This window comes from Vitis riparia, chromosome 5 (assembly GCF_004353265.1).
Source record: "Vitis riparia cultivar Riparia Gloire de Montpellier isolate 1030 chromosome 5, EGFV_Vit.rip_1.0, whole genome shotgun sequence".
Lineage (NCBI taxonomy): Eukaryota > Viridiplantae > Streptophyta > Magnoliopsida > Vitales > Vitaceae > Vitis > Vitis riparia.
In genome coordinates this window covers 6,780,496-6,795,105 of record NC_048435.1, presented here as the reverse complement: position 1 = coordinate 6,795,105, position 14,610 = coordinate 6,780,496, and the positions used below count along the sequence as shown (strand labels likewise).

General features: G+C 29.4%; 1 protein-coding gene across 1 annotated transcript; it reads right to left on the bottom strand.

The window, feature by feature from the left end:
• Nucleotides 1-511: 511 nt before the first annotated feature.
• On the bottom strand, nucleotides 512-1,536 carry LOC117913833 (enoyl-CoA delta isomerase 2, peroxisomal-like). The gene has a single exon (XM_034828885.1). The coding sequence runs from the start codon at nucleotides 1,483-1,485 to the stop codon at nucleotides 769-771; it is 717 nt and encodes a 238-aa protein (XP_034684776.1). The 5' UTR covers nucleotides 1,486-1,536; the 3' UTR covers nucleotides 512-768.
• Between the last annotated feature and the right edge of the window lie 13,074 nt (nucleotides 1,537-14,610).

Sequence of the window (14,610 nt, the reverse complement as noted above, 5' to 3'; positions counted from 1 at the left end):
CAAAGCTCAATTTAGGAAGGAAAGAAGATCCAAAATTTCCAAAAAAAATCAAATATTTTTACACAATTCAATTGAACAAAACCCTAAAATATAACTAGAGTTGAAAGCCCAATCAAAACAACTTGAGAAGATGAGAGGGCTTGGTATGTAGGTTGAAGGCTTTGGCACTTAATGAATGTTGAAGTTGTCATTATTACAATGGAGCCGATTCCATTTCTATTTGAACGTTTCTCAATGTTGTTGCTCTTCTTGGATTCATCCTTGAAGATGGATTTCTGAAGGTTGAATTAGAAAGGGGCAATATGCTGAGACAAAGGAGAGCGATGAGAATAGAGAAGCCACTGATCTATTATCACGCAAAACTGTCATTGGGAATATAACCTTTTAACAATAATAATAATTGTTCTCAGGTTTTCTTATAAATAAATTTTCTTATTAATCTATAAGTAAATAATCAAAATCATAGATTTATATGAAAAATAGGAATAGGTTATTTTTAGGAGAATTTAAATATATAAATTTGACGATTATTTCTTCTTCAATTGGAATTAAACAAACCATCTGTTGGAACTCAACAATGGCAGAATTGGGGGTGCAGCAGTACAGGAGTACACTTAATTTATACGGATATAAGATCAGACAGATGCCACAGATGTTCACGACCTTCGCAGCGAACGATCATCAAACCGAGGCGATGCTGAACAATTTAAGACAGTTTTTGATAATATTTATGGTTTAATAACAAAGCAAGGAAATGACTTTGATTTCTCAAAGCCGTGGCGCCACAACGGCCCTATGAGACAATCCCAGCAGTCCGCATACTTCGGGATGCATCGCTTTCCTGATCTCAGCATACACCTCGCCGTTCCATTTACGACCGCTCAACTGCTCCGCCAGAAGCACCGCAGCCTTCACCGTGCTCTCCGCGCTATCGTGCGCCGAATCCACAATCCCCATCCTCACTGCCTCCTCCGCTTTCACCTTTTTTGCTCTCAACATCACATCGCGTCTTGCAGCCGGATCGCTGATCTTGGACTTCATCATCGCCATGAAGTAGTCGGGGAAGGTCAGGCCAATGTCCAGCTCGCTCATATACAGCACGCTTCTGTCGTTCTTCATGAGAACGTAGTCGTGGCTGATGGCGAGCATAAATCCGGCGGCGGCGGCGTGACCGGAGACGGCGGCTATTGTGGGCATCGGGAGTGAGAGCAAATCAGCGACGATCGGCTTGAAGCAGTCGAGCAAGTGGCTGAGACGGTCTCGGAAACTGGAGGATCCGGCGGCTTGGGCCCAGGCGAGGTCCAAGCCGTTGGAGAAGAATTTTCCCTGGGCGGTGGTGATGAGAGCAGAGCCAGGAGTGGCTTGGGATTTAACCTGAGCAAGAGCGGATCTGATGGAGTCGAAGAGCGTGGGGCCTAGTCGGTGTTCATTGTCGCCGGTTAGGGTTAGGAAGAAGAGATTGCCCCGCTGCTCTAAGGTGCACATGGTGGTCGTGGTCAGCGTAGTACCTCTTGGGATTTGCAATGTTTCCTCCTTATCGCAATCTCAAATAAGAGTTCTCCCGGAGGTCAACGGGAGAAAAAATTGAAATTTACGCCCGTGTCCAGGTTAAGGGTATTTTAATAATTAATGATAGATAATAACCTTCAATTTAATTTTATATTTTATTTAAATTTTAGATTTAAATATACGAATCTTTAACCAATTTTTGAGCCAATGGCCCAAAACACAATTCTCCAAGTAGTTATCCGAGGGAGTGAAAAATTAAATCATATGGAAGCTATGGTACAAAAGGCTAAAGAATTCCAAAGGGGACTTGGCTGAATATGATTGGGTAATTAAGGCAAGAGGTACGTCAGAGACAAAGAAAATATTGGTGGCCATCCCAAATTGTTGATTACGGGTGTGACCTAAGCACGTAAATTGTTGCAGAGTTGAACTACCCATTTTTAATAAACATACAGGCCACAGGTAACTACAAACAAAAACTCATTTCCTGTCCGACCAAGAGAAAATCTATGAAAATCCTATGTAAGTAGTCGTATGAGTCACGGGAATTGGGGTTTTGATTATTTAATTTTCCAAATTATTGAGAGAGAAAAACCTGGAGGTTATTTGAGATATTTTATTCTTTGTTTTAGGTTCAAAGAATCAAAACTAATTTCTTCAATAAAAAATAATTTTTGAGAATTTATGTTAAAAATAGAGTATTTTTTCTAATATATTTTAAGTTATGTTAAAAAATATAGATGAACAAAATTTAATTTTAAAAATATAAAAATGGAATTACAATATTTGAAGTTCTTAAATAAATTTTTTATTTTAAAAAAATCATAAATCTGTTTTTAAAAATTATTTTAGAAAACGTTTCAAACAAAACTTGAATTTTCCTTAACTTTCTTAGCAATGGGGGGATTGATCAGACTTCGCACCAACACGACGTGCTGTCCTTCCCTACCGCTAGTGTTGACCATGCAACTCACGATCTTCTACGGCCATTCCACCTCCCAACAAAATCCAAGTAAAAATCGTCAGATCACAATTTCTATTTTTTTAAAAAAAAAAAAATGCTAAAATCACCTCCGGAAAAGAGAAGATTTCTTTAAAAAAAAAAATCAATGGGAGATATGGTCACTTGAAAAAACGATTTCAAAAAATTAATTTTAAAGAAACAAATATTTTCATGGTACATATTTTCTTATTTTTAAAAATAAAATTATTATAAATATATGTATTATAAAATTAATTCATTTTATATACTAATTCAATTCATAGAATTAATTATAATTATTATTGATATATTATTTATTATTATAATATTTAGAAAAATATAAATGATATTTATCATCTCATATGATTATAACATATTTTTACCTTTATCTCTAATTTTATCTTTTAATTAATTTAATTAAGTATTATGAAAAAAAATAATTTAATTTAATTTTATACTCTTTTTCTTTCTACTATAAATAATAAATATTTTAATTTTTAAATTTTATTTATTATTTGTTGTTTCTTTCACTTAAACATTACTTCCTAATATTGTTTTTAGTTAAAACTTTTAATTGAATCACAATTATTTTCAATCAATTTAAAGTATTGAAGATAAATAAAATTCTAATAGTACGGAAATTACTTTTTGAAGAAACAATTTTTAAATGACGTAGTACCGTATTACCAATTAAAAATAACAAAACATATGGCATTTATATGATAATTCATTTATTATTAATATATTATGTATTATAAAATTAATTAATTTTATATACTAAATTAGATAAATAAAATAATTATAATTACTGTGAATATATTATTTATCAATAGTAATACTTATAAAATATAAATTATATTTAACATAATACTATCTTATATTAAGTTTAGATATTGATTAAAAAATATTATGATCTTTACCTTTAATTTTATCTTTAATTTTATCTTTAAATTAAATTAATTAATTATAATTATAGATAGAAACTAATTTAATTATATTTTTATTTATAAGATAAATAATAAATATTTTAAATTTTGTCTATCATTCTCTTATTTGTTTCACTTTGAGATTAAAAAAGAAAACAAAAACTATTATCAATTTTGTGTGAAATTTGAGTTTATAAAAAATGAATTTATTATCAATTTCTTTTTTTGAATTTATTAAATAATTTGTTTGGTTTTAATTTCTAAACTAATTTTATTGGAGAAACTTTAAAATTAAAAATATCATTCTTTTATTTAAAATTTAATTGGAATAAAATATAGAAAAATAAATTAAGAGATATATGACATATTGGTTCTTTTTATGTGCAGTTAAGGGTTTGTTGATAATAATTTTAGGAAACATTTTTAACTCATTTTTATTGATGAAAAAATAGTTTTGAAAAAGTTGGAGTCACCACTTATTTTATTTTATTATAAAAAGGAAAGCAAAATAAGAAGAAGAAAAAATCCTAAAGACGTGACTTCATAGTTTAGGAAAAGCAAGTCTTGAAAAACTGAGTCTTGGTTTGAGAATCAGGTTACTTATTAGAAAGGTACCTCTAAGAGGTAACACTTCTCTAAGCCCTAAAGAGGCCTCTAATGACTAAGTCGAAGAAAAAGTGACAATTAATCAATCGATTAAAGGTACCTAGATAGGTTAAGGTGATTTCAAAACTAGTATACTAAAAAAAAAATCACATCACAATCACGCACAAAAATATAGCACACGACATGTATTTAATTAGAGTAAATTGAACAGACATCTAGGCACCCAAGGATGGATCAAACATAAATAAGGTTCACAACAACATGCATGTTCATAGAATTCCAAAAAGTAAGTGATAGAGAGCATACTTGGATAGCACGCACAATTTATAAGATTCCTTAAAAAACGCTAGAGTGGTTAGGATAAGTATATATTATATAATATTTTTATTATGTCTAATATATAGTACCAAAGCCAAAATTGAGCCAAGGTAAGTTGAATGACTCCAAAAAATAAATAACAAATTCAAGCAAAGTACAAGATCATCAACATGCAATTAGAAAAGAGAGCATCAAAAAATAATTTCTAAAAAAATGTCTTGGAGTGGAATTTAATTATGAAAATTTTCAGGAAACAACATCTATACATCTAGAATAACATACCAAAAGCCAAACACTCATTCAAATGACAGATTGCAGCAAAGACATCTCAAAAGTTCTATAAAGTCCAGGTTAGGTAAAAAAAGTGGTATGCATAAACAAATTTTTTAAAAATAATAAGAGATCACATAAAATCATACAAAAAGTCACACACATTTTTCTAAGTGTCTATATCACATAAAAAATGAATCCAATCTCAGATAGTACTCACAAATATTTTTAAAATACTATAACTAATCATTTGTTAAGATTCTATCATGTACAATAAATAAGAAAAATCAAATCTCCCTCAAAAATGATATTTTTAAATATTTTATATGTGTAATATAAATTTCAAGAAGTCTAGAATTAAGGAAAAATGTCAAATCAAATTTAAAAAGTCATCTATTATTTTATTTTGGGAAAAAAGATTTTGGGTGTCCAAAACTGGGTGAAAACAAAGCCCTCCTAAACACTCATTTATATCTTCTATCCCAGAATTGCTTTTTAACTCAAACAAAATTTTAAATTCAAGTTCAAGAAGTGAGGAAAATCATACAAGTTTTGGAATTTTTTTTAAAATATTCTGAAGTTGCTAAAATGAATTTTAAATCTAAATGGTCAGTGGTTGAGTGAAAACTGACAGCAAGAAAGAGTTTTGAAAATTTTTCTTATGTAGGAGTTGCATCAAGTCCCCATTCAATTTCCGTAAGTTTTACCTGTGTATCCCCATTAGTTTGGGAGCACAAGTCCAAACCTATGTGAATCAAAACCAAATTTTTGAAAAACCAACAAAAGAGACATGCAACTTAAATGAAATGAGTTGCATAATTTTAATAGAAACTGTGTTCTTTGCCTAAAGCTAGAATGAATGTTTTTCTAAAACCTTTTATTGGCGATTTGAATGCTTTTGAAAATGACTTTAAGGGAAGTAAAAAAAAAAAAAAAAGGACTCAATGATCATAGAGATTTTTTTTTTTTATAACTTAAAAGGGTTTTGAAAATAAGAGAAAAGCTAAATGGGATCCCATTTTTTACTACCTTTCATTTGGGATCAAGAAGCCAAACTTATGATGGAAAAATTCATTTTTGAAAAAAGAAAGTTTAACTCAACTCAAAATATCAATTTACAAAAAAAAAAACCATTTTCTAAAAGAAAGTTCAGACTTAAGAATTCCCTAAGGTGCCTATAAAATAAGTATCAAAGATAAAGAAAAATAACAATTCAGTCACATATAACATCACATATAACATCCCATATAATGCTCAATGAATTTTTTAAGAGGTATCTACCATGTGAATATAATCAAACCGAAACTCAATAATTTTTTAAGAGTCATCTAGCATGTGAATTTAAACAAATGGATGCTCAATAAGTTTTTAAAAGGCATCAAACATGTAAACTTAAAGAAACTAATATTCAATAAAAATTTTAAAACTCAAACTCAAACTAACCTCATTATTTATCAAAAACTAAAATCTAAATTAGCATCAACAATTATTCATCAAAACCAATACAGCAAACTACGTCCTACTTATCGAAACTAAAATCCAATCATCAGAGCTAATACCGCGAATACATCCGTACTTATCAAAACTAAAATCCAAACTAATTAAAATGGATGAAAATAGGTTTAAAAAATAAAAAGTTTAGCATAAAAGCAATTTTACCAATGGATTGAAATAACAAGAAATAAAAAAAATCTAAATCGAAACTAAAATAAAATGAGTTTAAGAATGTGAACTTACCTTTCAGATCAATGCATGGGGGTTGTTTCGAAGTCCAAAGGTACAAGCTATTTTCTTCTCCAAAGTGGCGTGCTGCTAGAGATGTGTGGAGTCTTCCCACTCCCTAAAAATCTAATATTCCATAAATATATATATAGTTGTGTTGATGTGAGTGGTGCGATTGTTCTTTTATGTGGGTTGTGCGTGTTCCTTAGAGAGAATCCAAAGTGGTGCGACTCTATATGCCTTTATGCTCTCAAAGTGACCACCGATCCCATGCATGATGGAGAAAAAAAATCCCATGGTGCAGTTGCGGTGTGCTCATTTTCAATTGTGCGTGATGCCTTGTGGAGTCTTCAAAGTGGCAGCCTTTTTTATTTATGCGGGTTGCACCTCCTTTAAGATAGGTTTGTGCGCTTTGTGGCTGTCTCCAAAGTGACAGTTTGCTGTTGACGAAAATTGGATACAATGGAGAAAAGAAATACTCTCAAAGTTGCAAATAAGACAAGAAGANTTTATTTCTTCTCCTCCACTCTCCAAACTTTGTCAAAAGTACATTGCATGTATCTATTCAATTTTCCTGGGAGATTTGAACGACTGTCTGCAATAAATGTTCATTTTATATGAAATTAATCCTCTTTGTGCCACTCTAACTAAGATGTGATTGTGAATATGAACGTTATGGTAAAGATGCATAATGTAATATCATGTCCCCAAATTAGGAGATATCAAGTGGAAACCATTTGTTTCTTTTGTGAGTTCTATTTCTTGACGGTTAGTCTTAACACCCCACAAATGCTGCTCTTAGAAAGGATCTATTTAAAGTTTGATGTAGTTGAAGGATAGAAACTAGCATTTTTCACTGCAAATTATATAATTAGAAATTTGGATGTTACATCTTAGCTAGCTTCACAGACATGCCTACACTTTGCACTTGTAGTTGAGTTGCGTTTTTGATTAGTTTGTATAGTTTTTGCCTATTAGAAAAAAGAGATTGGATTTGAAGCAAAACTATCTCTTGAAGATAATTTTTTTTATTTTTTTTTAAATTATAGGTAAAATTCATTTCTTGAATATACGGTTTCTAAAAATTCTTTTTTTAAAATAAGGCAAAAATCATATAAAGACAATTTTTAAAAATTCTTTAAAATAAAATTAGAGGCTATTTAATTATTTTTTTTTAAATATATATAAACATAAATTATCTCTTGAAGAGACTATTCTAATTTATTTTTTTTAAAACAAAAAATTCCAAGCAAGTCTATTTATTTTATTTTATTTTTAAATTATAGGCTAAAATTGTTTCTTAAAGAGATGATTCCTTTAAAAAAAAATCCATGGGGAGAAATCTTCTTTTGAATAGACATTTCAAAAAAATAATTTGAAAGAAAAAAATGTTTTCATGCTACATGTTTTTCTTTTTCTTTTTTTAAATAATATTTTAACTAATAACATGTTTTAAGAATAAAATTATTGGAAATATATGTATTGCAAAATTAATTGATTTTATTTACTAAATTTAATTCATAAAAATAATTATAATTATTTTTGATACATTATTTATAATTATAATATTTATAAAAGTATAAATTATGTTTATCATCTCATGTTATTGATTATAAAATATTTAGTCTTTATCTCAGATTTTATCTCTCAATTAATTTAAAAAGAATATAAATTAATTTAATTCTATATTCTTTTTTCTTTCTATTATAAATAATAAATATTTTAATTTTTAAATTTTATTTATTATTTTTTGTTTCTTTTTACTTCCACGTTACTTTTTAATATTGTTTTTAAGTAGTAATTTTTAATTAGATCACAATTATTTTCAATCAATTTAAAATATTGAGGATAAATAAAATTTTAATTTTAAGGAAATCTCTCCTTCAAGGAATGATTTTTAAGTAAAGTAACAGTATTCTTGGTTAAAAATATAATTAAAAATAAGAAAATAGGTAGCAATTATATGATAATATAATTATTATAAATATATGTATTATAAAATTAATAGAATGAAAATTAATATTGAATGATAAAAACTCATAGAAATGTTGAAACAATTCCAACAAACGATAAAAACGAGTAAAAATACATATACTATAATTATTTTATGAAAAAGAACAATATATGCATCATAAAATTTATAATGTCAATAAGAAATATGCATTTTGAAAATATATACTAATAGCATCAATCATAAATTAATATTAATGTATATAGAAATTTTATTTCATTGAAAATATGTTATATTTTAATATTAAAAATTAAAACATATTATATTTATAAAATAGTTGAAATTTTAACTAAAACTATCTATATTAAAAAATCTAATTTGAAATTATTGAGATTGTTATTACTCAATTTATATTTAGCTAATTTTCTATTAAAATTATCTTAAATTATTTTAATATATTTATATTCATTTATTTGGGAAACTTAAAAATGCCCAATAAAATTATAAATTTTACTAAAATATTTTTATTGCATTTTGAAAAAAAAAATCATTCATTTTTAAATAAGATTTCATATAAAATATTTTATTTGAAATTTTATTTATAAAGTTTTGTAACAAATTTTTTTGACATCTTTTGTGGTGAATATATTTAAATTATAAAAATTATTGCATTTATCTTATAAAAATAATTTTTATGCAATATTTGTATTTTATGAAATACTAAAAAAATTATTTTTATTAATTTTTTTAATATTTTAGTGATTTTTTATTACTGTATCATGGATTTTTAAAAAGAAATGGACCAATAAATATATAAGGTCTAGATTTATAAATCATCTTTAAATTCCTCAAATGAATGTTAAGATAACCTTTCGAAATTATGAATTACAAAAAGAGATCTATATGGAATCACCTAAAGGGTTTATTACTCCTGGATAAGAGAAAAAGGCATGCAAGTATGTTTATAACAAACTTGTTAAATATTTTTATGGATTATAACAAGCACAAAAATAGTAATATTGGAAATTTGACAATATTATGATGTCAAATGTCTTAAAGATGAATGAATATGATAAATGTATTTAAAAGCACACAAAGTAATTATGTAATAGTATGTACATGGATGATACGAAAAATTTAGGTAATAATAATGATATCATTAAAGCTATCAAGAAAATGTTGATCAATCAATTTAATATGAATGATATGAGTATAGAAAACATCACATTAGGATTTAAAATCTCTAAGATGTTTGGGGTTCTAGTGTTATCTCAATTACATTGAGAAAGTACTTAAAAAAATATAATAAGCATGAAGATAGTCGAGAAAAAAGACACCAAAGAATTTAAATATGCACTTAGGTCATTTTTTTTTAACTTACTTCTAATAAAACTTAATTGTGCTTGGTAATATTAAGAATTAAGTTATTTATTTATTTAATATTTTATTCTATTAAGTATTAAAAAGCAAAGAAAAATTAACATGTTTCTTTTAACATTTAGAAAAAGCTAAATATTTTGATTTTTTCTATTCAATAAAAAAAAAGTAATAAGTCAACAAAAAGTAAAAAAAAAAAAAACAAACAAATAATCTAAAATTTAAAAGTAAGTTGTTTTTAGCAAAAAGCTAAAAATAAAAAATAATAAAATAAAATAAAATAAAATAAAAACACCACCTCGAGAAAAGATTATTGAAAGACATAAATATTGAGTTCTTATATACCTAAGATACACTCTAAATTATTGACTGCATTATAGAAAATATCCAACTACACTTGAAAGACTTTTAGTGATGCAAATTGGAAATTTGATACAAAGGACCACAAATCCACCAATGGATATGTAAGGAGGTGTTGCATTACAAAATCCTTAAAATAAATATGTATTGCCAAACTCACAATGGAATATGAATCTAGAGGTATAGACAAAGCAAAAGAAGAAACATGATGGTTTCACGATTATTTATAAGACAAATTACATACCGACTAGAACCAAGTCTTTGTAATTGAAATTAATTTGAAACATCAAACATGTGGTAACAAGGAATGACAATGGGACAAGTTTGGGATGGAGCACCCCTATCCCAATCTTATCCCAATTATATAATTATTTCTCATCTCTATCCCAAACCTAAGGTGAGTAAATGAACCGTCATTCCCATTTATAAAAAAAGATAGTAATTGTGTCACCACCTTGTCCCTTCTAATTATACCTTTAACTCTCATGGGTCAAGTTCCTTATGCAACATTAATTCCTAAAGCCCTTATGCTAGTCTCGTCATTGCCATTATTCCTCTCATTAACATCGTTTGCATTGGTGTCACTTCCAAAGTAGTTGTTTCCCGCTTCATCAAACTCACCAGCTTTGTTATCAAATTTGTCACATTCAAAAACTAAGGCTCCAGCATTGGTGAAGGCACTTGAGATATTTTCTACACTTATGCATTCATCTAAATAGCCTCGGATGCCTTCAAAGTTGTTGTTGCCAACTCCAATATTGTCAAAATCTCTAGTGCCATGAAATTCACCATTTTTTGTTGTCTCCAATACCATAGAAAGGTGCTAATTGCAGAAAGCATAAGAGTTAATCCTAACAAGGACTAGGGCAAGTGTTTGAAGGTGAAAGAATTTTTGGGGATTTTCTAATATATTCGAGGGGTAGGGACAAGGTAGCGCAAGGCGAAGTCCATAACCACCTCGAACTCAACTCCAAGTTTTGAAATTCTCCTCAAACTCATTCACTTTCCCATACTCATCACAATAGGGTTGAGGCCATATGCCACCATTAATTTTATCGATGATGAATCTCCAATAATGGTTAAATTGATCATTAGAACTAGGATTTTACTCAGATTAAGCAAGAAACGTCTAAGGAAATGGTGATTGGTAAGTAATAATCAATAAGTGAGTGTTTGATAAATCAATTTAATGACTTAATATGATTTAATAATCTAATTTAAGTTATTAAGTAGAATAAGTATTATCAATAACATAACTTAATAGACTTTTTTGGCAAAATAGTCATTTTATAAAAACAAATGTAAGGTTTAACCATTTTACAAAACTTCTGTTCAAACTAGGCCCTTTATTACCATGTAAGAGCAATGTCATATATATTCAAAAATTTAAGTTGAAGCCTCAATTGCTAACTCAGACTTCATTTTTAAACTAAATCCGTAATTAGTAATTGAAACTTCATTTTTGAACTAAAGTCTCAATTGTCAACTAAGACTTCATTTTTAAAATAAATTTGTAATTAACAATTGATGCTTCATTTTTAAATTGAAACCTCAATTGTCAATTAAGACTTTATTTTAACAATATTAAATTACAAATTATTATTGAAATTTAAAATATAGACTTTAATATTAAAAATTTTATATATTTAAACTTAAACTTAAATATCTAGCATTACTTCAATAAAGATAAATTGATAAATATAATAATAAAATGAATATTTTATTTATCAGTAAATTAATAATCTTAAAATAATAAAGTTATATGACATATAAATAAGATATAAAATTATATAATTTATTAATTTAAAATATTTAATTTGTTGTATTTTTAAGATTTTTTTTTTTTGTATTTTGACAAATTTATCTTTATTAAAATAATAGTATACTCTTAAATTTTCATATACAGATTTTTTTTATTATTTTAAATCATATTGTGGACCCCACATTTTCGGCTCATGCATTTCCCACTTGATGGCGAGCTCGATTTTTATTTCGAAAAATTGATTTTTATTTGATTAAGAAAATGACTTGGAGTCGCCACTTATTTTTGTTTTATTTTTAAAGGGTAAACAAAATAAGAAAGAAAAACCCTAAGTGTGACTCCTTGTTTTGAAAAATATGGTCTGTGAAAAACCGGATCGGGTTCGGGGGTTAGGTTACTTATCGGGAAGGTACGGTACAAACCGTAGCACCCCTTTAAGTCCCTAAAGTCGGGTCTCTACTAATAAAATGAAACAATCATGGCAATTGACGAGGTAATCAATGAATACTCAGAGTGATCATGTACACATGAGAATCTAAACATGCATACCGAAAATGACCAGAGCGGAATAGATACGTACCTGGGTGACGAGCCACAATGTGTTTATCAAAAAGTGAGGTTAGTGCACAATTAAAGAATAATTTCAAGCATGTCATAGGGCAGAATAGAAACAATCATGCATGGCAACTAAATCAATCAATTATAAAGTCACATATGTCAGGTTCCCACCAAAAACCCATTTATTTTGCATGAATTAATATCACAGATTCCATTATTCCGGAATTATGAAAAAAACATTCATGCCTATTAAAATCAAGAGGAGCGAAAGATTGCGGGTGGAAATGGATCTGGCGAATCGCGAGTGTCTAACGAGCCAAGCTATCCGGGGAATCTGAATTGTCGACTGGATGCTCTCCGGGTAAATGCTATCAGAGGATCCGGACATGTCTGAACGGGGAAGTTGAATCGCCTTCCTCTCCCATCCAGCGTCAGACGTCGGATGTGAGATATCCAGAGAAGGTGGAACGTCGGCGGACAGAATTCCGGATGTGAGACATCCGGAGAAGGTGGGATGTCGGCCGACAGAATTTCGGATGTGAGACATCCGGAGAAGGGGGGACATCGGCAGGACAGAATTCCGGATGTGAGACATCCGGAGAAGGTGGGACGTCGACCGGACAGAATTCCGGATGTGAGACATCCGGAGAAGGTAGGACATCGGCCAGACATAATTCACATCCGGAGAAGGTGGGATGTCGGCCGGACAGAATTCCGGATGTGAGACATCCGGAGAAGGTGGGACATCGGCCGAACATAATTCCAGATGTGAGGTATCCGGAGAAGGTTGAACGTCGGTCGGACAGAATTCCTCCCTGGGTGGAATGATAAATAAATAAAAAAGAAATGCAGGCACGGCCCCACAAATCAAAAACATGTTATGAATCTTCTCTCAAAATTTCCCAGAACAGATAGAATGAGTAAGTATACTCCAAGCATCGAGGATAACCCGCAAACAATCAAGAAACAGAGAAGAGCAGTTTAAAATAGTCGGTGTAAACAAGTTGAAAGCCGAGTTAGAAATCAAGCACAACATGGAGGCAAACGAACCTAGATTCCATAAGAACATAATAAAATCCCCAATGCTCGCATCCAAACACCAAAAATAGAATCTTATCGATATCCAAAAATAAAATAGAGAAGATAATGAACAGGGTCTATACCTGAAAAGCTTCCTCGCAGATGGAAGCTCACCTGACTTCGAGCCCTGTTTTATGATCCCTCCTTGAAGATGCCCAGATCAAGACCTTTTTTCCAAAGGCTACTCTTCGAACTCTCATCTCCTCTCCTCGTAAACCCTTCCTCTCCTTTTGGTCCAAACTCCTCCCCTTCTCTTTTTTCCTCTTTGCAAGTCACTCTTCTGCCCTCCTATTCACCGGTCAGCCAACATGGCTTTTCCAACCACCCCCTTCAGCTGCACGCCTCAATGCAGCTGGCCCCCTGCTCTCAGTTGGGGGTCCCCTACCTCTACAGTCTGCAGCTTTCCAAATCCCCTTTACAGGTGTCGAATTCTGATAGCTCCTCAAAGCACTAACCTGATTCTCTGTTAGCCTCTCCAAAGACGCCACATGGTCTCCCGGGATCGTGCCACCTGGCCAAATAACCTGCATGAAAGGTGAGAAAGAAAGTGCCCCAAAATGGGGGTCTACACATATATTTATAATTTTGCGTAAAAGAATTATTATTTGTATACACACAACATATATGTCTTGAAGATATATTTCAAAATTAGTTAATGAAATTAATTAAAAAAAATGTACGACAAAATGTTATTTTTAGTAGTTTCATCAAAGTCACAAAAAATATCCATTAAACATTTATATAGTAGAAAAAAAAAGTATATAATCCAACATGCCTCCACAAGAGAGAACTTGTGTATAATTGATACTCTCCTTTTTGGTCCCCTCTCTATTTAATTTTATATCTTATTTCTATGTCATATAACTTTATTATTTTAAATTTATTAATTTATTGATAAATAAAATATTAATTTATTATTATATTTATCAATTTATCTTTATTGAAGTAATATTAGATCTTTAAGTTTAAATATATAATTTTATTATTATTAAAACATATATTTTTAATTTCAACAATAATTTGTAATTAATTTTAAAGTAAAAAAATAGTAATAATAACCGAAACCTCAATTGTCAATTGAGATTTCAATTAAAAAAATGAAACCTTAGTTGACAATTGAGATTTCTATTGAAAAATAAAACCTCACTTATCAATTAAGGCTTCATTTAACAAATGAAGCCATAATTGA

What these genes read in the sequence shown, in the direction of transcription:
- LOC117913833 (XM_034828885.1), bottom strand. Translation starts at nt 1,485, where the DNA reads ATGTGCACCTTAGAGCAGCGGGGCAATCTCTTCTTCCTAACCCTAACC.